At 40.1% G+C, this 22,206-nt stretch overlaps 3 protein-coding genes across 4 annotated transcripts; 1 reads left to right on the forward strand and 2 right to left on the reverse strand.

Moving 5' to 3' along the window:
* Positions 1-5,207: 5,207 nt before the first annotated feature.
* zbtb8os (zinc finger and BTB domain containing 8 opposite strand) lies at positions 5,208-11,042 on the reverse strand. The gene is made up of 7 exons (XM_061743103.1): positions 10,878-11,042; positions 10,627-10,651; positions 10,396-10,517; positions 8,609-8,691; positions 6,122-6,174; positions 5,811-5,847; positions 5,208-5,716 (listed from the first exon to the last, which is right to left on the reverse strand). Exons 1-7 carry the CDS (start codon positions 10,957-10,959, stop codon positions 5,630-5,632), a joined length of 489 nt encoding a protein of 162 aa, XP_061599087.1. The 5' UTR covers positions 10,960-11,042; the 3' UTR covers positions 5,208-5,629.
* Positions 11,043-11,851: 809 nt separating this feature from the next.
* Positions 11,852-18,656, forward strand: LOC133462779 (histone-binding protein RBBP4). Of its 2 annotated transcripts, none has more exons than XM_061744215.1 (11): positions 11,852-11,979; positions 13,715-13,862; positions 13,950-14,095; positions 15,339-15,512; positions 15,607-15,731; positions 15,895-16,055; positions 16,151-16,277; positions 16,387-16,464; positions 17,578-17,712; positions 17,804-17,914; positions 18,077-18,656. In XM_061744215.1, exons 1-11 carry the CDS (start codon positions 11,964-11,966, stop codon positions 18,137-18,139), a joined length of 1,284 nt encoding a protein of 427 aa, XP_061600199.1. In that variant the 5' UTR covers positions 11,852-11,963; the 3' UTR covers positions 18,140-18,656. The 2 variants fall into 2 exon arrangements, with proteins under 2 accessions (XP_061600199.1, XP_061600200.1); XM_061744216.1 differs by having other exon boundaries at positions 15,607-15,722.
* Positions 18,009-21,217, reverse strand: LOC133462781 (syncoilin-like). The gene is made up of 5 exons (XM_061744217.1): positions 21,116-21,217; positions 20,439-20,915; positions 19,153-19,563; positions 18,951-19,075; positions 18,009-18,877 (listed from the first exon to the last, which is right to left on the reverse strand). Exons 1-5 carry the CDS (start codon positions 21,203-21,205, stop codon positions 18,811-18,813), a joined length of 1,170 nt encoding a protein of 389 aa, XP_061600201.1. The 5' UTR covers positions 21,206-21,217; the 3' UTR covers positions 18,009-18,810.
* Positions 21,218-22,206: the final 989 nt, after the last annotated feature.

Raw genomic sequence — 22,206 nt, forward strand, 5'->3', positions numbered from 1 at the left:
TGACCCCAATGAATTGAGAGGTATTGTCATCCTGAGATCAATCCTCAGTCCAGGAAGGTCAGATGATCTTTCTGATCAAGTCTGAGCTGGTTATCAATGAGCCTCTCCTTTGAACGGACTTGGACACCAAAACACAAAGCTCCTTAGAGGCACATTCTTCCCCCGTCAGTATTTGCATTTTACATTAAATTGTCAAAAAATACAGGAATATACCTACACACACACCTGCAGCCTCTCCACCACTTCACACCCCAGAGGCCCCAGAGGCCCCATCCTCATTCCCCCACGCCACTGCGACGCCCCTCTCTATCCTGGAGAGGGACGTTAATAAAATATTCAAAAAACTGAATCCCCGCAAAGCAGCAGGACCGGACTCTGTCTCCCCAACCACCCTGAAGCACTGTGCCGATCAGCTGTCTCCGGTATTCATGGACATCTTTAACACCTCCCTGGAGACATGCCATGTGCCAGCCTGCTTCAAAACCTCCACCATCATACCTGTCCCCAAAAAAACAAGGACCACGGGACTTAACGACTACAGACCCGTCGCCCTGACCTCTGTGGTCATGAAGTCTTTTGAGCGCTTTGTGCTGCCACACCTCAAGAAAATCACCGACCCACTACTGGATCCCCTGCAGTTCGTCTACAGAACCAACAGGTCTGTAGACGATGCTGTAAATATGGCCTTGCACTTCATCCTCCAGCACCTGGACTCCACAGGAACCTACGCCAGGATCCTGTTCATGGACTTCAGCTCTGCCTTTAACACGATCATCCCATCTCTGCTCCAGGACAAGCTCTCCCAGCTGAACGTGCCTGACTCCACCTGCAGATGGATCACTGACTTCCTGTCTGACAGGAAGCAATGGGTGAAGCTGGGGAAACATGTCTCTGACCCTTGGACCATCAGCACCGGATCCCCTCAAGGCTGCGTTCTCTCTCCTCTGCTCTTCTCCCTGTACACCAACAGCTGCACCTCCAGTCATCAGTCTGTCAAGCTCCTGAAGTTTGCGGACGACACCACCCTCATTGGACTCATCTCTGATGGTGATGAGTCCGCCTACAGGTGGGAGGTGGACCAGCTGGTGACCTGGTGCGGTCGGAACAATCTAGAGCTCAACGCTCTAAAGACAGTGGAGATGATTGTGGACTACAGGAGGAACGCAGCCCCACCTGCCCCCCTCACCCTGTGTGACTCTCCAGCAGACACTGTGGAGTCCTACCGCTTCCTGGGGACCACCATCACCCAGGACCTCAAGTGGGAGCTGAACATCAACTCCCTCACCAAAAAAGCCCAGCAGAGGATGTACTTCCTGCGGCAGCTGAAGAAATTCAACCTGCCAAAGACAATGATGGTGCAGTTTTACACGGCCATCATTGAGTCCATCCTCACCTCCTCCATCACCATCTGTTAGCTGCTGCAGCGGTAAAGGACAGGAGCAGCTGCAGCGTATCATCCGCTCTGCAGAGAAGGTGATTGGCTGCAATCTTCCATCTCTCCAGGACCTGCACGCCTCCAGGACCCTGAAGCGTGCAGGAAAGATTGCGGCAGACCCCTCCCACCCCGGACATAAACTGTTTCAGACTCTTCCCTCTGGCAGGAGGTTACGGTCCATCAGGACCAAAACCTCACGCCACAAAAACAGTTTTTTCCCTTCTGCAGCTGTCCTCATCAACAAGGCCCCGGTCCCCCCTCTCCCCCGTCTACCACGGACTGCCCCCCCATCCCACTCTACGTTACATTAACGTAAATATCCCAACCCCGTAACATTTGTACAGACTCACATCCGGCACCTTAAAAACCCCATATTGTACATTTCTGTTTATATTGTACATTTCTGTTTATACATTTTATCTGTCATCTGTCATCCTACGTCTCTTTTTGTAAAGACTCATATCCGGCACTTTATAACCTCATATTGTACATTTCTGTTTATACATTTTATTTTATTCTATCTCTTATTTTATCTATATATATTTGTCTGTTTTTATATTTTTATTTTTATTGTATTGCACCAATCACCACAACAAATTCCTTGTGTGTGTTAACAAACTTGGCAATAAACCCCTTTCTGATTCTGATAAATGTTGAAATAGCAGTAAAACCACATTCATTGATGAAATGACATAAGGGATGGAAAGGGGGGGTAGCAGTTTTACAGGGGGGATGATTTTGACCATTTTTATTTCAGGGGGGATGCCATCCCCCCTCATCCCCCCTCAACTCGAGCACTGGTGATACACTAGGCCGGATTATCCATATACTGAAACAGACGAGGGCCCAGGGGCACCAGCCAATGAGGGGGCACCAAATCAAATGACTAACTGAATGAATGAATTGTCTTTATTTCGGTCATTGTACAAGTTATTTTACAAAACAAAATGAAAAAAATTAAATAAACATTGCTTTTGCCTAAAAGGTGAAAGCTGAAGCCGTTGTTTATAGTGCCTACCCTTATTGTGATCAGCTTAAATCTGAAACATTAGCATTAATCCGTGGAAACAAACAATGCATAAAGAAGACAAAAAATAAATAAGCCAAAATATAAAATTGATGTTTCACATTCTAGAATGTTTTTTGATTATATACTTTATAGTTATAGTGTTTTATATTTATTTACAATATTTTCTTTAAACATTTTCTGAAACTTGTAGATAGAACTGCACATTTTAGGTCGTTGTCACAACTATTCCATATTTCTCTTGCCTTAATTGATGTACATCTCTTTTTAATATTGGTTCTTGCTGTCGTCATCTCAAACATGAGTTTCCCCCTCAGGTCATAGCGGGTTTCTTTTATTTGGAACAAATCCTGCAGTTTGGAAGCAGTTTCTGCTGGGCTTTAAAGGCAAACAAAACAGTTTTCTGCTCTACTATATCATGGCATTTTAGAGTATTATATTTAATAAAGAGATTATTTGTTGGTTCATAATAGTCAGATCTATTAATTATCCTTAAAGCTCTTTTCTGTAATAATAAGAATAACTGGACCATATATGTCATATTTTGTTATTTTCTCTATATATTTGCTGGAAGAGGAGCAAACAGGTACAGCAGTAACCAATGATATAATAAAAATACATGAAAATAATAATAATAAAATAAAAAGAATTGTGTTTGAGTGAGTGAGTGCCCACACATCAATCCCATACTTAAATCTCTCCACTGGCTCCCGGTTTCATTTAGAATACAGTTTAAAATCCTCACCCTCACCCACTGACCTACTGGAACTGTATTTACCAGCTCGCCCGCTGAGATCAAATATGCAGAACTTACTGGCTATTCCTCGCACTCTCTTTAAGACTCGTGGTGACCGAGCTTTCAAGGTTGTGGCCGCTAAATTTTGGAATGCTCTGCCTGGACCTCTTAGATCTAGTTATTTTAGATCTCAAGTTATTTTATGTTTTTTCTTTTCTATCATGTATTCCATGTATTTTATTGCACTAAACTGTTTTTATTCGGTAAAGCACTTTGTGACAAGTGTCTGTGAAAAGCGCCATATAAATATACTTTACTTATTTAACAACTTAACAACCTTACATCTAACAGCCTACACATTGCTATTTTATTAATGTGCTGTTCCCTACCTTCACATCAGCTCATTCACTAGGCCTGTCTGATTGTTTATTTGATATGTTGTAATAGTTTTGCATGTAGTCCTCAGACAGGCCATACATGATGGAAATCATGATAACGTGTGGTGTTACATTGGCATGTGAGTTGAATTCTGATTGGAGCCTCAGTTTAGTATGGCATTTGTAGACTCATGTTTTTCTGTGCTGTTACTCTTAGTTGGTTGCTTGTCTTACATTTATTTGTAGTATGAGTGTTGAGCATGTACTTCAGCAATATGTTCATGTAAATCTATGGTCTTTATAACCATAGTAATTTTCCCGTTTTTAGCGTAAAATGTGAGAGGAGGGGGGCACTTCAAGTGTGGTCACCCTGGGACTTCCCGCAAAACCAGCTTCTCAGCACCACATCGTAGTAGGTGATCAGCATGGGTGGTGGATAATTGGGGATTTAGTTTGAGAAATATGAATAAACCAATACTATTTCCATATTAAATCGAGGTGGTTTAGGAGAAGCAGAAATATTCTATCTGGGTTTCTACTTGGACAAATGCCTGGGCTGGAAATACAACGCTGAAACATTGAGGTTATGGTCTTTTAATATTTGCAGCTAAATGTTGCAGATCTAAGCTGTGACAGAGTCCAATTTTATTTACAATCATTTGCTGGAGCAGTAGCATCAGAGCCAGTGATGCAAACAAACTGAGCGCACTGATGAATATGACTGGCTGGTACCCTGAAGCCCCTTAAACTGATTGTGGAAAGAAGAATGTCGCATCATTTGTAAAATATAATGCATAAAACTGCAATCCTCTCCACAATATACTGATTATACAACAAACTGTCTTCAGCTTTAGGCTTTTCAGGCTCTGCTTCAATAAGGACCTATCCATGATCTATTCCTGTTTATTTTAATTAAGGGTCATAGGGATCTGCTGAAGCCGACCCCCCCCCTCTTTGGGCAAAAGGCAGGATTACACCTTGGACAGGTCACCAGATCATCACATGACCACATAAAGACTGATTTAGAAGTAATAACATTAAATTATAACCCATGCTCAGCACAGATTTAGCTGTTCTTTAACACTTTCTCTGCCACTTGGTTGCCGAGTTGAACAATACCTTATTTATTCCCCAAATGTTATTCTATTGTGGCAATATAGAATATAAATACAGTTTAAAATGTATAAATAATTAGAATCAGTGAAGAAACATTTAGAAAATGGAAGTGCAGCAGAGACCAGGGACTGAAATCTCCAATGACCACAGTGAGGACATTGAGATGGTGCATTTGTTGCCTTGGCAACAATTGAGCTGATGTGGTCACAGCCATCATCATCAAATAACACCGGGGAACTCTATCAGTAGAAAACACAGACAGAAGCTTACAACCAACAGTTCAATAGCTGGATGCAGAGATGCTGCTTTACATGTCCCGTGTTATCTTGCATAATACCATGTCCCACAATGCAAAAGGCCACTACAGGAAAAACCGGTCACAGCGATAACTTGACCACCTTCTGGTTATGTCACAGAATAATATTAGGAAAATATTCTTTTATTACTGGGGTATAGTTAGTATCACTTACATGGGTTATGGATTAATGCTTGTTAAATCAAGCCATGGAGCCCACATAAAAAAATAATAACCATTTATTCATTTTCAGATTTTGAGGCCATTAAAACAATTTCAAATTCATCATAAATTACAAAAACAATATTAATAGTAAGTTAAAATGGAGTGAAAAAAAACATAATATAATTCGCAATCAATGATTTTTGCAATGATGACTTAAAGTAAACACTCAAGTTGTTCCTATGAAATCCACCTTCCCGCATATCAATGCCAGTCATTTATTGATGGTCTAAACATGAAATGATTTTGATCAGAATGGTGAGTCTCATGAAATATCAAAGTCTTTTAAATTATGAAATCCTTTGGCTAGCCAGTAAACAATATAAACAGATTTACATAGTTATTAATCTGTGCTTTATATGAAAAAGGCCACGTAAATAGTAGATTTTCCACTTCCATTAAACCAGGGTGTGAGCTGCCGTCAGATATCAATGATGGCAAATATTTCTGGTTTTTCTTTATCGTGGATCTGCATTGCAGAGTATGTGATAGCTTTCACCTCAGTTCCCTTTAAAGACAACAAAAGACATAAGACAAATTAATTATGGTCATTCTTTTTCAATCACTTTTCAAGTATACATGTACTTTCTTCACTGATGTACCTGTGGATGCTTGGCTAGAGAGAATTCTTCACCCCATCTTTATAAAAACACCAAAAGAATAAGTTGTTATTGTGCAACAGGAGGGAGAAATGATAGCGTAACTATCAAAGTTTTAAATCTGTGGAATAGGAATACATCCAAAACTCAATAACTTCTTCTACATACTACACTGGCATAAACAATACATCTTCCATCAGCCTCTAAAATACACTGAAAAGCAAAAACTTTGCCATATACTTGAACAATATTGCAATAATTCTATGTTTTCAGTAATAACATTCAGGTTATTGATAAAATGTACCCAAACGTACCCAATGGAGCGAATCCTGAAACGCATTCTGTCGATTGACAGAACTTTCACCTCCTATGAACAGATATAACACAAGTGTGAGCCCATGACATAACAAAACTAAAGACGGACAATATTAATAAATAAATAAATAAAAATGAGGTGGGAGTCTTCAGGACTGAAACAAAGATGAAGCTATTTATGGAGCTTCTACATCCCAGTTTTTTAAATTTGTGGTTAAAGGACATTGGTCATGGATTTTACAAGTGGCTGTTGGACATTTCATTACACACACCCAGATTATATATATGGTTCTAATAATAATAATAATAATAATAATAATAATAATAATAATAATAATAAGCTTTATTTGTATAGCACCTTTCCAAACACAGTTACAAGGTGCTTTTACAAAGCAGAATTAAAAGGCAGAATCCAATAAAATAACAAAAATATAAAAACATAAGAACATAGAAATACAATAAAACATTAGAAAATAATAACATTGGATATTATAGAGTACATTATTAGATGTTAAGTAAAAGCACATTTAAAAAAGTGTGTTTTTAAAAGAGATTTATAAATGGACAGAGATGTGGCTCGCCTGATCTCCTCCGGCAGGTCATTCCAGAGCGACGGGGCCCTGATAGCAAAGGCCCGGTCGCCCTTAGTTTTTAGTCGAGATCTTGGAATCTCTAATAGGGACCCGCCGGAGGATCTCAGGCTACACCTTGGCTCGTATGGGACTAAGCAGTCTTTGATGTACTCCGGGGCCAGTCCCATCCGGGCCTTAAAAGTGATCATTAAAATCTTAAAATCAATTCTAAAACGCACAGGTAGCCAGTGAAATGAAGCTAAAATCGGGGTTATGTGTACTCTTTTATTTGAATTTGTGAGGAGTCTGGCAGCAGAATTTTGGATAAGCTGAAGTCTGGAGAGATTATGTTTACTTAGGCAAGAGTAGAGTGAGTTACAGTAATCTAAACGGGATGTGATGAATGCATGAATGACAATTTCCAGGTTCTTGGGAGACAGAAAAGGACCGGATTTTGGAGATTCTGCGTAGTTGAATGAAACAAGACTGGACAGTTGCTTTAACATGCTGATTAAAGTTGAGATTACTGTCGAAGATGATACCAAGATTTCTGCAGCTGGGGGTAATACTGGTGGAGAATAAGCCAAGTTGTGGTGAGATGTGATTGTGTGTGGTGTCTGGGCCTATGATAATGACTTCGGATTTGTCCGGGTTCAATTGAAGGAAGTTATTAGACAGCCAGGTTTGTACTTCATTCAGGCATACTTCTAGAGTGTGTATTTGATGGTTGATGGTAGGGTCGAAAGAGAAATAAAGCTGTGTGTCATCTGCGTAAAAATGGAAACTAATATTGTGTCTGCGGATTATGTGACCTAGAGGTAACATGTAGAGTGAGAAGAGCAGCGGGCCAAGGACTGACCCCTGAGGTACTCCACAAGACAGAGATGCTGTGGAAGATCTGCAGTCACCAATAGCAACATTAAAAGTCCTATTGTGGAGATATGAGTAAAACCAGTCTAAAACAATGCCAGAGATGCCAACCCACTTCTTGAGACGTTCCAATAAAATCAGGTGATCTACGGTATCAAAAGCTGCAGTGAAATCTAAAAGGATTAACTAATGATCTGGCTAATGATCTGGCTGATCTGATCCCAGTAACTTACCATAACAACAACTTCTTACAGTTACATGGTTTTATGTGTCAGGACATTATAAAAATCCTGACAGAAATTTCAGCATGCTTTGTTATGTAATAGCTACTATGTTTCAGTGTTATCCTCTGCTTTTAACCCATCACTCGTTAGACTGGGAGCAATGGGACAGGTTAACCCTAACCCTAACCCTAACCCAGCTATTAGGTTTTAGTTATTAGGGTAAAGGGCCTCGCTCAGGGGCCCAAAGTGGTTTATCCTGGGGGCTTAAACCTGGGTCCTCCAGACCCAAACCAACCTCTGTAACCACTAGACTACCACTCCCCGTGTAAGGATGTTTGAGGAGAAGAAACAGTTGTGCCTCAGCTTAAAACATGTAGTGTCGAGGAAGCAAAGGGTTTTACTGGGATCTGCAGGACAGATCTGAATCAAAGATCACAGTTGTTTTGTTCACTGTCATAGTAGAAATGAACAAAAAGTGGGGATGCTTTCTCCAAATTAAACATCTTGTGTGTTTACACTATGATTTAAAAAAAAAAAAATTTTAATGGAAAAAAGAAAAATGATAAAATACCAATTCTCTGGCCGAGAAATCCACATTCAGGGGGGTTGTGTAAGATCACATCTGTTGTTTGAGCTGTGATCAACTTAGCCTGGAAGCATCTTAGTACCACGTGTGAACATTTTGGCGTGTGTGTTACTTTCTGTGTAATCACAGCATGCACTGGCACTAAGCAGGGAAAACTCAGGTCTGAATAGTTTTAAGACATTAATTCAAGGCTGTGAAAGGGTCACAGACTCCACGAATGGCCAGTGTACTCACCCTGGGAACAAAGAAAAGCTCTGCACTAAACTTGTATAACCAATCGTCTAAGAAGTGGAAGAGAAGAGATTCCATATCTTCACCTTTTGAAAAAGAACAAGGACACAAAGTGTTTAGTGCAGCAGGAAAATACACACCAACTGACCACAATTCTAAAATTACTTACAATTAAAGTGATTTAATTGTATTATGAAATTATATGATAACAAACACACTTGTTAAAAGCTACAAAGGAGTTATACACAAGCATGAGGAGCTGAGCTACTTTTACGTGATGATGGCCACAACATTTAGTTTGAAAATCTGTATAGCAGGGGGTTCTCAATATGTTCTGGGTATACAGCTGTTAATACATGTCAAAAGAACAGATCGAGCAGGGACAAGGTAATGAGGACCCAAGGCTCATTGATATCATGGGAAGCAAATACCTTGATAATGAAGTGTGTGAAAACAATGCATTGTACCTTGCAGGTTTTGGGGCTGTGTTGCAACCATGGTTTGGAGCAGAGCTAACTTTTATTGACATAAGGTGGGAGTGTGACGTTGTTGGCTTGCTGAGCAACATGGCTGTGAAAAACGGGCTTCAAAACTGGTCTTCAGAAACCAATGGGTAACGTGACTAACTGACTCCGTCCTTTGTCATATACAGTCTATGGTTGCAACATGACGTATGCAGACATGCTGACCTGTAGCGGAGCAAGAGGGGGGGCGAGGGGGCGGGCGCCCCGGGGCCCACAAGCTCATAGGGCCTAATGATAGGGCCCCGTTTTGTGTGATAGGTTCATATATAATCGTAAATTGTAGGTTATAATTACGATAAAGTGTGCATTGTGCGGCCAGTGTAGGCTAATTCTTACTTTACAACTGTCCTGAACGCATCAGGGCTGTAAGCCAACGCTGATTGGCTGTAAAGCCTGAATTATGGTTCCACGATAAATCGCCGCAGAGCCTACGTCGTAGGGTACGCGGCGACGCGCAACGTACGTGCGCATCGCCGCGTATCCTACGCCGTAGGCGCTGCGTTGGTGTAACGCGGAACCATAAATCAGCCTTAACAGTTACAGCCAATTTGCCGACTCTGCAAATTTGCTGACATGAAGGAGATGAGCGCTAAACTTTAAAAGAGGACTAAGCATGTACAAAGTTTTATGGAAGAGTCAACTGCCATTGGTGAGTGAGTGTAACCTTCATAAATAATGTCTTTATCAGAATGTTGTGGTATTCTTGACCACCTGCCTATTTGAATGAGCTTTGTGTTGTTGTCAACTAGACCGCCGAGTCTAATCTGTTATAGAGCTCAGAAATGATGTTATAGACCGCTGTGTCTATATCTACCTAAATAGATTGTGTAATTTTAGACCAGTTATGTTTTTTATTGTATTTAAGCTGTATCAAAGATGGAACTGAGTCAGTCCGTGACTATCTGTGATTGACAGCTGTCAGGCCGATGTGTGTGTGTGTGTGTGTGTGTGTGTTCTTCTGCTTTTTGCAGTATAGGCCTATAGGCTTGCTTGGCTCAAAAAAGTGAGAATAAATGTTGATTGATGGGTAGGATGAGGTGTTGTTGAACGTTAAAATGACTATCATAAGGGCCCATGGAGAATGCTCCGCCCCCTCTGTACTGAGACCCGCGCTCTGCCACTGATGCTGACCTTTGGCTACATCCCCCCACAGAGGTCATTGTGATGCTCCGGACAATGTCCTGCCGGGAAACCTTGTATCCAAACATATGACATTTTCAAAAGGACAGAAAACAGGCATTAGCTTGAATCACGTTGTTTTCTCACCTTCTGACTCCACGTCAACAGTGTCAAGTGGTTCCACCGTCTCTGTGTCTGTCATATAACCAAACATCCCCATGGCACACTGCTCAAAAGCTTCCTCCAGAGAGTCTCCCCAGGAGTGAATTCTTGAAAGAGAGAGGAAAGAAAAACAATATTTTAATTAATTATCAATAATGGTTACTAGAGAACAACTGACAAAAACAGGGGTTTACTTAAACAAGACAACACACTTACTGCACATCTGCTGTGTGGTCCAGGTCTGAAATGACAGGCACATAAACTGACATGAGTTTGCTGGAAAACTGAGCTGATTGTTTTTAACCAAGATTATAAATGACAATGAGCTTCATTCAATTACTGATAGGATTAATCTAAGTATTAAGATTATGACAACGAGCGAAAGTTGAGCAATAACACTGACACTGTATATATAGCTGCAATGAACGAGCCAAGCTACCAATTTTTGACCACAACATCAGACTTACATTCATATTTCTTATTGATCGGCGGGTATTTTGATTTGGTGACTTCCATTGCCGCTGTGAGGTCTAAGGGACGGTCGCACATTGTAGCTGTAAACTTGTTTTAAGTTTAAAATGGAGAACCACCATGTCGCTCCTGCGGCTCCACGAGAATACAAGCCGGCCACTGCTGCGTTCACGGACCTCACGTTATTATCGAGCTCTGCGCCCAGTTTAATACATTAACTGCGGGGAAAAGCACTTATGTCTTCAGATTTATACAGGACTGTCTCAGAAAATTAGAATATTGTGATAAAGTTCTTTATTTTCTGTAATGCAATTAAAAAAACAAAAATGTCACACATTCTGGATTCATTACAAATCAACTGAAATATTGCAAGCCTTTTATTATTTTAATATTGCTGATTATGGCTTACAGTTTAAGATTAAGATTCCCAGAATATTCTAATTTTTTGAGATAGGATATTTGAGTTTTCTTAAGATGTAAGCCATGATCAGCAATATTAAAATAATAAAAGGCTTCCAATATTTCAGTCGATTTGTGATGAATCCAGAATGTTTGACATTTTTGTTTTTGTAATTGCGTTACAGAAAATCACAATATTCAAATTTTCTGAGACAGTCCTGTAATTGAGGGGAGGTCTGCCTGCATAAGCCTGTTGGCTTTTTGACCTCTCCTGTCACATTTATTTTACTATTTTGATTGCAAGTGTTACTTTTATTGTGTGCAAACTAATAAAATAAAAAAATAAAATGAAATATATTTTTTTCTCATTTTCCTAATCTTTTCCACTTTTAATTCCTTTAGGATAACGTGATTGAGAATAACTGAAGGAAGATATTGCATAAGATGCCAAATTCCGACATCCTAGTGGTACTTGAGCGCACCACACCACTACCACGCAAAGAAGGAGGTGACGGATGTCGTCACGTCCTGTGGGCGTGACTTCCTGTCGGCTTTGCTCAAAGCTGATTGGTCGGTGGCGTTCTATGGAGTTGGCGCCATTGCGAGGCTAAGAGCTGTCTTCGGAGCGCTATCCCAAGAAACTGCTCATTTTTTGACAGTATTAGCAGTTTAACTGCGGAGCTATGGCGGATAAAGATGGTAAGGACCTCCACCGCTTAGAACCGGGAGATTAAGCCCAGGTGCTGCTGGTGTGGGGCGGTACAGAGCGTGTTGTGGATGCAGCGCTGCGTTGGCGCGCCAGCTCTGCGTCTCTTTCATTGTTAAGACCAGGGCTAGCTGCTAGCCGCTAGCTCCCGGCTACGGGGGATAGTTTTAAAGTATTCACGTGAAATGCACAGCTCCGTTTGGAGTCATGCGTGTCTGTTTCCACGATGCTGGGATGTGATCAGAAATATGATAAATAACGCCAGCCATAAGGGCTTCATCAGGGGAAAAACACCCACATCTGACAGAATCAGAAAAGGGTTTATTGCCAAGTTTGTTAAACACGCACAAGGAATTTGTTGTGGTGATTGGTGCAATACAATACAAATATGAAAGCAAATATATAAAGAGATACAATGTATGAACAGAAATGTACAATATGAGATATGAGCTTCAGTACTGTTAAATTCAGGTGCATCAGAATCAGGTTTATTGGTCAGGTCAAACAAGACAGGGAATTTTACAGTGAATGGATAAATGACAGCTCTTATTAATAAATATGTACACACAACTACAAAAAAAAGTGAAAGGTGCAGCAGTATGAGGTAGACATGGCTATTGAAAGGTGCATTATTACAGCATATGATTGTGGTTATTATTATTATTATTATTATTATTATTATTATTATTATTGAACAGTGGTTGATTACTGAGAGTCTATGAGTGATGAGCAGAGGTGGACAGAGTACTCGACCCCAGTACTTGAGTAAGAGTACAAATACTACTGGTCAAAATTTACTCCGTTACAAGTAAAAGTAGCCCAGTCAAAATATTACTCGAGTAAGAGTAGAAAAGTACTTGCTTTTAAAGGTAATTAAGTATCCAAAAGTAAATGCTTTTAAATGTACTTTTAGTAAAAGTAAAAGAGAGTAAATTTCTTATTTTCCACATCAGTAAATTACTATATTTTTTCTAAATTAATTTAAGTTGTAAAGTTTAAGAGTTAAATGTCTGTGGTTTGTCTGTGCCCTCGTTTTTTACTCTGTCGAACTCAAACATTGAGTTAAGATAAGGCCAAGGATTTTGTGAAAGTCCCTGCTCCGAGTCCGACTCCTTTGACAAAAACAGCTTGTGTCCAAAAGGATTTTAGGGAAGAAGAAAAAAGAGCAGACTTGAAAGTAACGAGTACTTTTCAGCCTTCCTAGAATTTTACTCGAGTAAAAGTAAAAATATTTGTCTTGGAAATGTATTCAAGTAAGAGTAATAAGTAGCAAAGAAATCTAATACTCAAGTAAAGTACAAATCCTCTGGATATGTACTTAAGTACAGTACTCGAGTAAATTTACTCCGTTACTGTCCACCACTGGTGATGAGAGTTCATCAGAGCAACAGTTTGGGGGAAGAAACTGTCTCTGAGTTTTAAATGCAGAGCTCTGTAGCGCCGTCCAGAGGGGAGGAGTTCAGACACTGTCCTGGGTGTGAGGGGTCTGCAGAGATGATACCTGCCCGTTTCCTGGTCCTGGACCGGTACAGGTCCTGGATAGATGGGAGGTTAGTCCCAATTATCCTCTCTGCAGACCTGATTGTCCGTTGCAGTCTGTGCCTCGCTAGTTTGGTGGCCGATCCGAACCAGACAGTGATGGAAGTGCATCACTGTCATGCTTGTTTTAGATGTAAACCAAACAAAGCTGTATTTTTGACTTTTTTTAATTTATATCTATCTATCTAGCTGCGTTTGATGATGCGGTGGAAGAACGGGTGATCAATGAGGAGTACAAGATCTGGAAGAAGAACACTCCTTTCCTTTACGACCTGGTTATGACCCATGCCCTGGAGTGGCCGAGCCTCACAGCGCAGTGGCTGCCAGACGTCACAAGGTGAGGAGAGCCGTCACTTCTTCACCGTTGCCCATTCCTGGTGAGGGGTAGGAGGGATTTGTGTAAATATCACATCCTTCTCCACAGACCAGAGGGAAAGGACTACAGTGTACACAGACTGGTTCTGGGGACACACACCTCTGACGAGCAGAATCACCTCGTCATTGCCAGTGTCCAGCTCCCAAATGATGATGCTCAGTTTGATGCCTCGCATTATGACAGTGAGAAAGGAGGTAAGAGAGGTCACATGTTGTACAATGTCTTACTCCATCATCTTAAAGCAGTGGTAACCGATCCTGGTCCTTAAGATCTACTGTTCCGCATATTTTGGATGTTTCCTGGCCTCAGCCCACCTGATTCAAATTAGGGATGTTAACAATCAATCGATTTTCGATTAATTGCCGTTATGAAATTACCCGATTTAAAATTAACGATTACAATTAATCTATTTATTTATTTATTTTTTTCGTTTAATTTCACCAGCTGGTATTACGCCCGGACCACATTTAATGCGACACTGCACGCTGCACATAAATAGAAGAAAGAGACGGCGGATATGTTTGGTTTTAGTAACATCATGCTCAGGCAATGAGTCTGCAATGGCCCAGACGGGAGAGACATGTAGCTCAGTGCTTAACTTTTATTTTTAATCCACTCTATATTCTTCTTGTTGTTCTCCGATATGTTCCCCTAAAGCCTGAATTATGGTTCCGCCTTAAATCGACGCAGAGCCTACGCCGTAGCCTACGGCGTAGGTTCTGCGTTGTTGTAACGCGGAACCATAAATCAGCCTTCACCCGGTACATACATAGGTTCCTCTAAACTTCTGTTCCCGCTACAGTTTTAACTAAAGAAAATGTGCTCCAATACAGCAGGTCTCATCATTTTATTTTGAACACTGCCAAAACTCTAACTTAAAACGTAACTAGAACTTAAAATTTGCTTGACACAAATGACACTATTATGGCTGCTGCTACTACTAATAGCCTTGAAGTGCACTTTATATTATATTCCTTGTGGTACAAAAATGTCTTTTTGTTACTTTTGTATCAAATAAATATTTGATTAAGGAATACATTAAAATGTCCTTTGTATTTTATATAAGCAAAAAAAATTATGTTTGTATCTCAGATGGGGGAAAAACGCTGTTTATCAACTAATCGATGATCGATCGATAAGGTTATCAACTGTCAATTAATGAAATAATCGATCATTTGCATCCCTAATTCAAATTAACCGTCCTCACCACTTTGTTATCAGGGTCTGGACAGTTCTCTTGTTGACGCAGCTCCTTGTATCACGGTGTGCTGAAGCAGGGTAGCATCTAAAACATGCAGGACAGTAGATCTCAAGGACCACTGTCTTAAAGGGAATGATGGATGACACAAGTTCTTGAAAGTTATTGGGGTTAGATGTGCATTTGACATGTATATTTTCCCCATTCATCTTGTATAACTTTACTTTCATTTATTCCAGAGTTTGGAGGCTTTGGGTCTGTCAGTGGAAAAATAGAGATTGAAATCAAGATCAATCACGAGGGAGAGGTGAACAGAGCTCGTTACATGCCTCAGAATCCTTGCATCATTGCCACCAAAACTCCTACAAGTGATGTGCTAGTTTTTGATTACACAAAACACCCCTCCAAACCTGGTAAGATTGCAGGCAAAACACTCATTTTTAATAGTCTACAAGGAGTGATATTACAGCCGAAGCTCTTCAAATTCTTAATTTGCTTTTGTTGAAGACCCTTCCGGAGAGTGTACCCCAGACCTGCGCTTAAGGGGCCACCAGAAGGAGGGATACGGCCTTTCCTGGAACCCAAACCTCAGCGGATGTCTCCTCAGTGCTTCTGATGACCATGTAAGAAATGTCTGAAAAGTTCTTCTTCCTTTTTTAATTAAATTGATTGTTAAACCATATTCAATTCTAAATCTTTCAAATATATTCTGTTTACACTGTAGCAGTCAAATATGGCACGTGTGGAAAGTGTGTCTTTCTTTAGAAAGTTTTTGTTCTTTATTTATTTTGTCAGACCATATGCCTGTGGGATATCAGCACTGTGCCAAAGGAAGGGAAAATTGTGGATGCCAAGACAATCTTCACAGGCCACACTGCTGTGGTGGAAGATGTCTCCTGGCATTTACTCCATGAATCTCTGTTTGGATCAGTGGCAGATGACCAGAAACTCATGATGTAAGGGTGCTTAGAAGTGACTCCTGAATAACAAATCTGCTTATTTTCCCACTTTTTCCTGAACAATTGGTACTGTTGTGTGTTTTTTGGAACAGCTGGGACACGCGGTCCAACAACACCTCCAAACCCAGCCATGCAGTGGACGCCCACACCGCTGAGGTCAACTGCCTGTCTTTCAATCCCTATAGTGAGTTCATTCTGGCCACCGGCTCTGCTGATAAGGTGCGGATACTGTCCGAAGAACTTTTTTTCATAGCACTTTTGCTGTTTGGATGTTGCATTTCCTCAAGTTTTGAACTGAATCCATTCATGGTAACTGCTTGCTTTATAGACTGTGGCTCTTTGGGACTTGAGGAATCTGAAGTTGAAGCTTCACTCGTTTGAATCGCACAAAGATGAGATCTTCCAGGTACAAAATGAAGTTATTTATATTTAATGCTTGTAGCTGTTTACGTCAGATTGTTATTTTTGACAAGCTATGCATAAATATGTGATCTTGCTTCACAAATGGAGTTGAAAGTCCTTGTTCTGCTCTGTGGCCTCAGTAGGTGGGGTACTGCAGCAAATAAACTCCACCTGTTGTAGGTAGGGGTGGGTATTGGGAAGGACCTTACGATACGCATCACGATACTTGAGCCACGATACGATACACATTGCGATATCCCGATTATGCGATATCCCGATTATTATATTCTACATAGTACACCGAAAAATTTTAAAATGCATTACACATCTTAAAATCCAAGTTGTATATATGTACATCAGATGATAGTGATGGATCTTAAAATCCGAGTTGCACGTTCATCAGATTATAGTGACAATTCATGGGACAAACTGAGTCAAAACAATGTTTTATTATAACTATACAAGCTAAAGTTACAACATATTTGTATATGTTTTTCATATTATTTACATCATATGAAATTAACATTAAATTTAGTATGAGGTTGCTTTAATTATGTGGCAAATGATAATAAACACAAGAAAGATGGTACTAAAACCAAGGACAGGCACAGTGATCAGTCAGTATAGATATAAATCCATAAATAAATAAACCTCTGTCCATTATTTTTCATTTTTTAAGGACAGGCAATTGTGTTATATAAAAAATAAATTATAAAACGTGAAATAAAACCGGAGCTCAGTGCAGGGACCTCCCAGGGTTGGTAGAGAATGGCAATGCCCAGGACTGTTAGGTACGAGCACTGGGTGATATAATGGGGAAAAAAACCGGGGATAAAAAATATATTTAAAAAAAAATAAAAAAATCGATATTCAAATTTTGAATATCGATATTGAATCGGCTGGAAAAGTATCGCCATACATTGCCATATCGATATTTTTGCCCACCCCTAGTTGTAGGTTTTGTTACTGGTTCAAATATGAGCAGAACAAGGGCTTTTTGTACCATGTGTCCTCCTTCATAGTCGAGTCTGTATGTTGGACAAGAAGTAGTTGATTGACATTCAGAGCTTTTACAACAATGACAGGAAAAATAACACCATTTGTTTATTCATTACAGGTTCAGTGGTCTCCTCATAACGAAACCATCCTCGCCTCCAGTGGTACCGACAGACGGCTCAACGTCTGGGACCTTAGTAAGATCGGAGAGGAACAATCGCCAGAAGATGCTGAGGATGGCCCTCCTGAGTTGTTGGTGAGTTATTATGGCTTGTGCTTACACTTGGTGTCTCTTTTTAAATGAAACCGTGTATGGCCTTCTAATTCCCATTTTAATTTCTCTTCAGTTCATCCATGGTGGACACACGGCGAAGATCTCAGACTTCTCCTGGAACCCCAACGAGCCCTGGGTCATCTGTTCTGTATCAGAGGACAACATCATGCAAGTCTGGCAGATGGTAAGAGCTTTACTGTGGTCGTATCACACCCTGTGACTTATAAGGAATCAAATATTAAGTTGGTAATTATGTTAATCAGCAGACATGGATGGGGTGAATTTTTACCACTGTACATTTATTATCCTGTAGATTAACAGTGAATTTTATTTCCGTCTTCCATAGGCTGAAAATATCTACAACGACGAGGACCCAGAAGGTGCTGCAGATTCTGAGGTCCAGGCATGAGTCCCGCCTTCGTGTCTCTTCTTTTGACCTGCTTGTTAAAAATGGATCAGTTTCCCAGCACTGCATATTTAAGCAGTAAAAACCTTTTTGAAATACATTTTGGGTTAACTGAAAGAAACTGAAAGAATAACATGCTGTCTCATTGTGTCATGAGACATTCAAAGTAATGTCTGGTTCGTTCAGGTTTTTAGATGTTTTAGTTTTTCAAACTCAACTTTGACTGGTAATAATACAATCAGACATGTCTGTCATCTTTCAGGTTTGTATTTTTGATGGGTTTTATTTTTTTTCCATTAATTGTGCTAAGACATTTCTATGGAGATCCATTTTTAATACGACTGTACATACTGTAGTTTTTTTTTTTTTTTTCATTTGCTTGATATTTGTAGTGTGAATCTTCCATATTGTGTTGTCACTTGTATGTGTTGTGCTTTTATTTTTTTCCCTTTGTCTGTGCTACATCTGATCTCTGAAGTACCTAAGTATATTCATAATAAAAAAAAAAATATTTACACTAGAGCTGTTTGATTCTTAGAGGTTGCAGTGGATGGAGGAGTGTGTTGTGAAATGCATAAGGATACATGGGTCTGTAGTGCTAAATGTATATATTACACCAGGCTGCAGAGTAGTGATTATGGGGTTGTTGGTTTTTTTTTTAAGTAGCTGCAAATTCAGTGCTGGGGCTTTGTCTCTTTGTGTTGCTCTTTCTCTGTCTTGCCAGTGGCCTCATTCTTGCCTCTGTAAGATAAAGCATTGGTTAGACATCAACTGAATTGCAAGGTAAAACTGAAACGACTGGAATAAGTTTTACCTTAAGAATGTTAGCTCTGTTAGAAGGCCCTCTTTAAGTTCCTCCAAACCCCTCTTGGATTTCCTTTGAACGTCAAACTCCAAATGTAGCTCTCTCAGAATCTCTCTTAATTTTTCGACGGTCACCTGTGCAACAGTTTATTTATTTTTTTCAATGTTCCTGCACATTTTTAGTCTCCACTCTTATGTGACTTGATTCATACCTTGTGCTGTGCAATGCTCTCCTCCTGTTCCGTCTCCATGAGAGTAATCCTGTTCAGTAGACAGGATCTCTGCACCACCAACCTCTGTGTGCACTCTCTCAGGGGCCCCAGCTTGGCCCTCAGGTCCATCGCCTGCTCCCTGTAGTTTCTCAAGGCCGCCTCCCCAGTCTGTCTCCTCTTCAGCTGAACCAGGAGACGAGGCTCGTACCAGCCCTCCAGTGCCTTCACGCTGCCGCTGAGCCTGCGCTGCAGCCTGATGGAAGCCTGCCGACACTGGCCCACATCACTCATGGCCCTGGGCCTGCAGAGCTTAGAAGTCTGATCCCTGATGGAGTTGAGCTGATTCCGATGGGAATCCTTTAACTGGGATAAATCCTCAGTTAGACTTTGGATTTGGGCCTGCAGCTCCTCCTACAACAATAAGCAGAGATATGACTTTTGCAGAAGTAATGCAGAGAAGAGCTCTTGTAAGAGGTGGGAAAAAGCAGTGTTTTCAATAAATGTTAATTAAATTAAAAACAAATGTATTTTATTGTGCAGACAAACATCAGAAAATGCCTCTAACTTGGGACTGCAGAGGCACGTAAGCAAGCATGTTAATGTGTTTTGTTTTTTCCTCTTAATCTCTTAAGACTCCTGATGATTCAATTAAAGTGTAGCATTACAACGATGCTTGCTTCATCCACAATCTTGACACCATCCCAGGAGTTAAAAATAATTTACTTAAATCGAAAATAAATGAAAAAAATTCACATATTTCATTGAAATGTGTTAAAACATCCATACTAATAACACAATCTCAAGATGTATTAAATATTTCATTTATGGCAGGGATTTTAGCCTTTGGTAGCACGTTTTGCATAACTGGAAAAGTTTATTATATATTTATATTAGTTATATGCAATACATCTTTTATAGCATTATATGATCATGAACTGGGTCTTTATAAGTGAACATTTGAAGTTAAGCTATACTACTCGCAACATGGTGGCTATTTCATATGTTGCCAATATAATGTATTCATTTATTTTCCCTTTATTCTTGTTCATGGTCATGGGGGTTGGAGCCTGTCCCAGCTGTCCCCATGTAAGAGGTGGGGAACATCCTTGACAAAGTTTTTTGCAAAACTTGCAAAAACAAACTTTCAGGGATTTTCTACTATCTATCTCTTTTTATAACACATTGTCCATCCTCTTTTTGAAAATGGAAATAAATCTTCACAAAAACAAGCAAATGGCACGAGTCAAGGACACTTAAGCAATGAGAGTAAAGCCAGAAGTGCGTACCTGTGTAAGGGCAGACTGAGCCACCTCATACTTCTGTGTGGCCAGCGTGACTTGGCTCTGTATACAGTCTCTGGCTGTGGCAAACAGTTTACTCTTCACCTGTTGCACGTCCTCATAAACAGTTATATAATCCAGCTGGGCTAGTGTGAGCAGCCGGCGTGTCGCCGACAGCCTCCCCCTGAGGTGCTGCACCACCCGCAGCATGGGGTCCTGCATGCTGAGCAGCTCCTGGATCAGCTCGTCTCTCTTCTTCTCCAGAACAGACACTTGCTGGATGCAGTGCTCGAAAAGTTGCCCCAAAGTGTCCACGTCCATCTGGTCCTCCTGCAGTGCATGCTGTTGTGTGCCCTCAGTGTCTGTTTCAGAGTCGGTGTGTCTGTCTTCAGAGATGTCGTCCACATGAAAATCCTCAACAGATGACCTTTCTTTCCTGGTCTCTACTAATCTTTGATCGTCCATGGTTAACAAAAGACCAATCTAGAAGGAAACAAGTTCCCATTAATCAAAATACCAAAGTGGATACCAGTTTTGATCATCTGATCATTGTTTTATATATTTTGCATAATTAACAGTCACATTTCTGCTTGGTGACAACCTTAAAAAGACTGTCATTTGATATTCAAAAGTTAAATCTCGTAAAGATGATGAGTAACAGCCCATATCATTATCTTACTTACGTTTCTGGACACAGATGTTTTAGCAGCTATGAGCACAGGTTGGTTTTTGCTTGTTGCTGTTCTTGACTGTGTCTGTCTCCAGGAAAACATAGGCGCACTTTCTGTTTATAAATAACACTGTTAGCACGGACAGAAATTCTATCTAAGACTCTCAAACACCCCCCATCGGATCATAAACTGTGTCAGTGCTGGGTGCAGATCGGCCTACATGCTCTGGATGCATTAGTTAGCGCATGTCTGGACCAGTTTGGGTGCCAGAGAGAACTATTTATACAGCTTGACAGCCTAGTGTGGTTTTATGTGCATCTAAGTAGATGATGGGAATATCAGGAGCATGCCTGCAGGGTTGAGTTTAGCTTCCAATAAAGTTTGCATAATCCATGTAAGATATTTGTACATGGATGTCTCACAGACAAATGGACGCAGCAACACAGTAAATAGAAGCTTATAAATAGCCAATATGTGAGCATTTATATTTAATCTGTAACCCTTTAATGCCTGACATTAAAAGGTTATGTAAAGTGACAAATATATATTGAAATATAAAACATTTTCAATTTTGTATTTAACAATTTCACCAACCCAAAACATCTTATTATGCATAAATTAGGTAAATTCATGTATTTTTTTATGTAGCAATTTTATTGTTTTCGTAATTTTTTGGTTTGGATAAAACTTTTTTTCCCCCTTTTTTGATTATGGCTTGGCCCAATGGTCTTAGAAATTATTGCATCTGATATGATATATCTGGTTATATAGGGTTAAAAACTCCAAAATCCACATCAGCAACTGACAGCAAAACAGCTTATTTGAGGTATTTATAACAAATTCCCCATACAAGTTATGAATAACTCAAAAATCAACAGGATACAAACAAAGTCAAGTGTGCCAGTGCTCCCAGCACTGACACAGATACACCACAGTTAAATCTTTTGAAAAATATGTTCCACATATTTTTACATTTTAAGGTTCACCAGGTTTATAGTTTTCACAGGATGACACACATTCAAACTTTGTTTCATCATGGATGTTGCTAGGATTTTGAGCTGTTTTGATATCTGTTTTGATAAAAAATAAAGCAAGACAGTATC

This window comes from Cololabis saira, chromosome 16, assembly GCF_033807715.1.
Source record: "Cololabis saira isolate AMF1-May2022 chromosome 16, fColSai1.1, whole genome shotgun sequence".
In the NCBI taxonomy this organism is placed as follows: Eukaryota; Metazoa; Chordata; class Actinopteri; order Beloniformes; family Belonidae; genus Cololabis; species Cololabis saira.

Excerpts from the sequence above, each read along its gene's own strand:
- zbtb8os (XM_061743103.1), bottom strand. The coding sequence starts at position 10,959 with ATGTGCGACCGTCCCTTAGACCTCACAGCGGCAATGGAAGTCACCAAA. Across the intron at positions 10,518-10,626 it reads GACCACACAGCAGATGTGCA|AATTCACTCCTGGGGAGACT; the intron begins GTAAGTGTGTTG and ends CTCTCTTTCAAG. Across the intron at positions 8,692-10,395 it reads TGTTGACGTGGAGTCAGAAG|GTGAAGATATGGAATCTCTT; the intron begins GTGAGAAAACAA and ends CTTTTTCAAAAG.
- LOC133462779 (XM_061744215.1), top strand. Across the intron at positions 14,096-15,338 it reads TTATGACAGTGAGAAAGGAG|AGTTTGGAGGCTTTGGGTCT; the intron begins GTAAGAGAGGTC and ends CATTTATTCCAG. Across the intron at positions 17,713-17,803 it reads ATGGCCCTCCTGAGTTGTTG|TTCATCCATGGTGGACACAC; the intron begins GTGAGTTATTAT and ends ATTTCTCTTCAG.
- LOC133462781 (XM_061744217.1), bottom strand. The coding sequence starts at position 21,205 with ATGTTTTCCTGGAGACAGACACAGTCAAGAACAGCAACAAGCAAAAAC. Across the intron at positions 19,076-19,152 it reads AGAGCATTGCACAGCACAAG|GTGACCGTCGAAAAATTAAG; the intron begins GTATGAATCAAG and ends ACTGTTGCACAG. Across the intron at positions 18,878-18,950 it reads ACAGAGCTAACATTCTTAAG|AGGCAAGAATGAGGCCACTG; the intron begins GTAAAACTTATT and ends TTTATCTTACAG.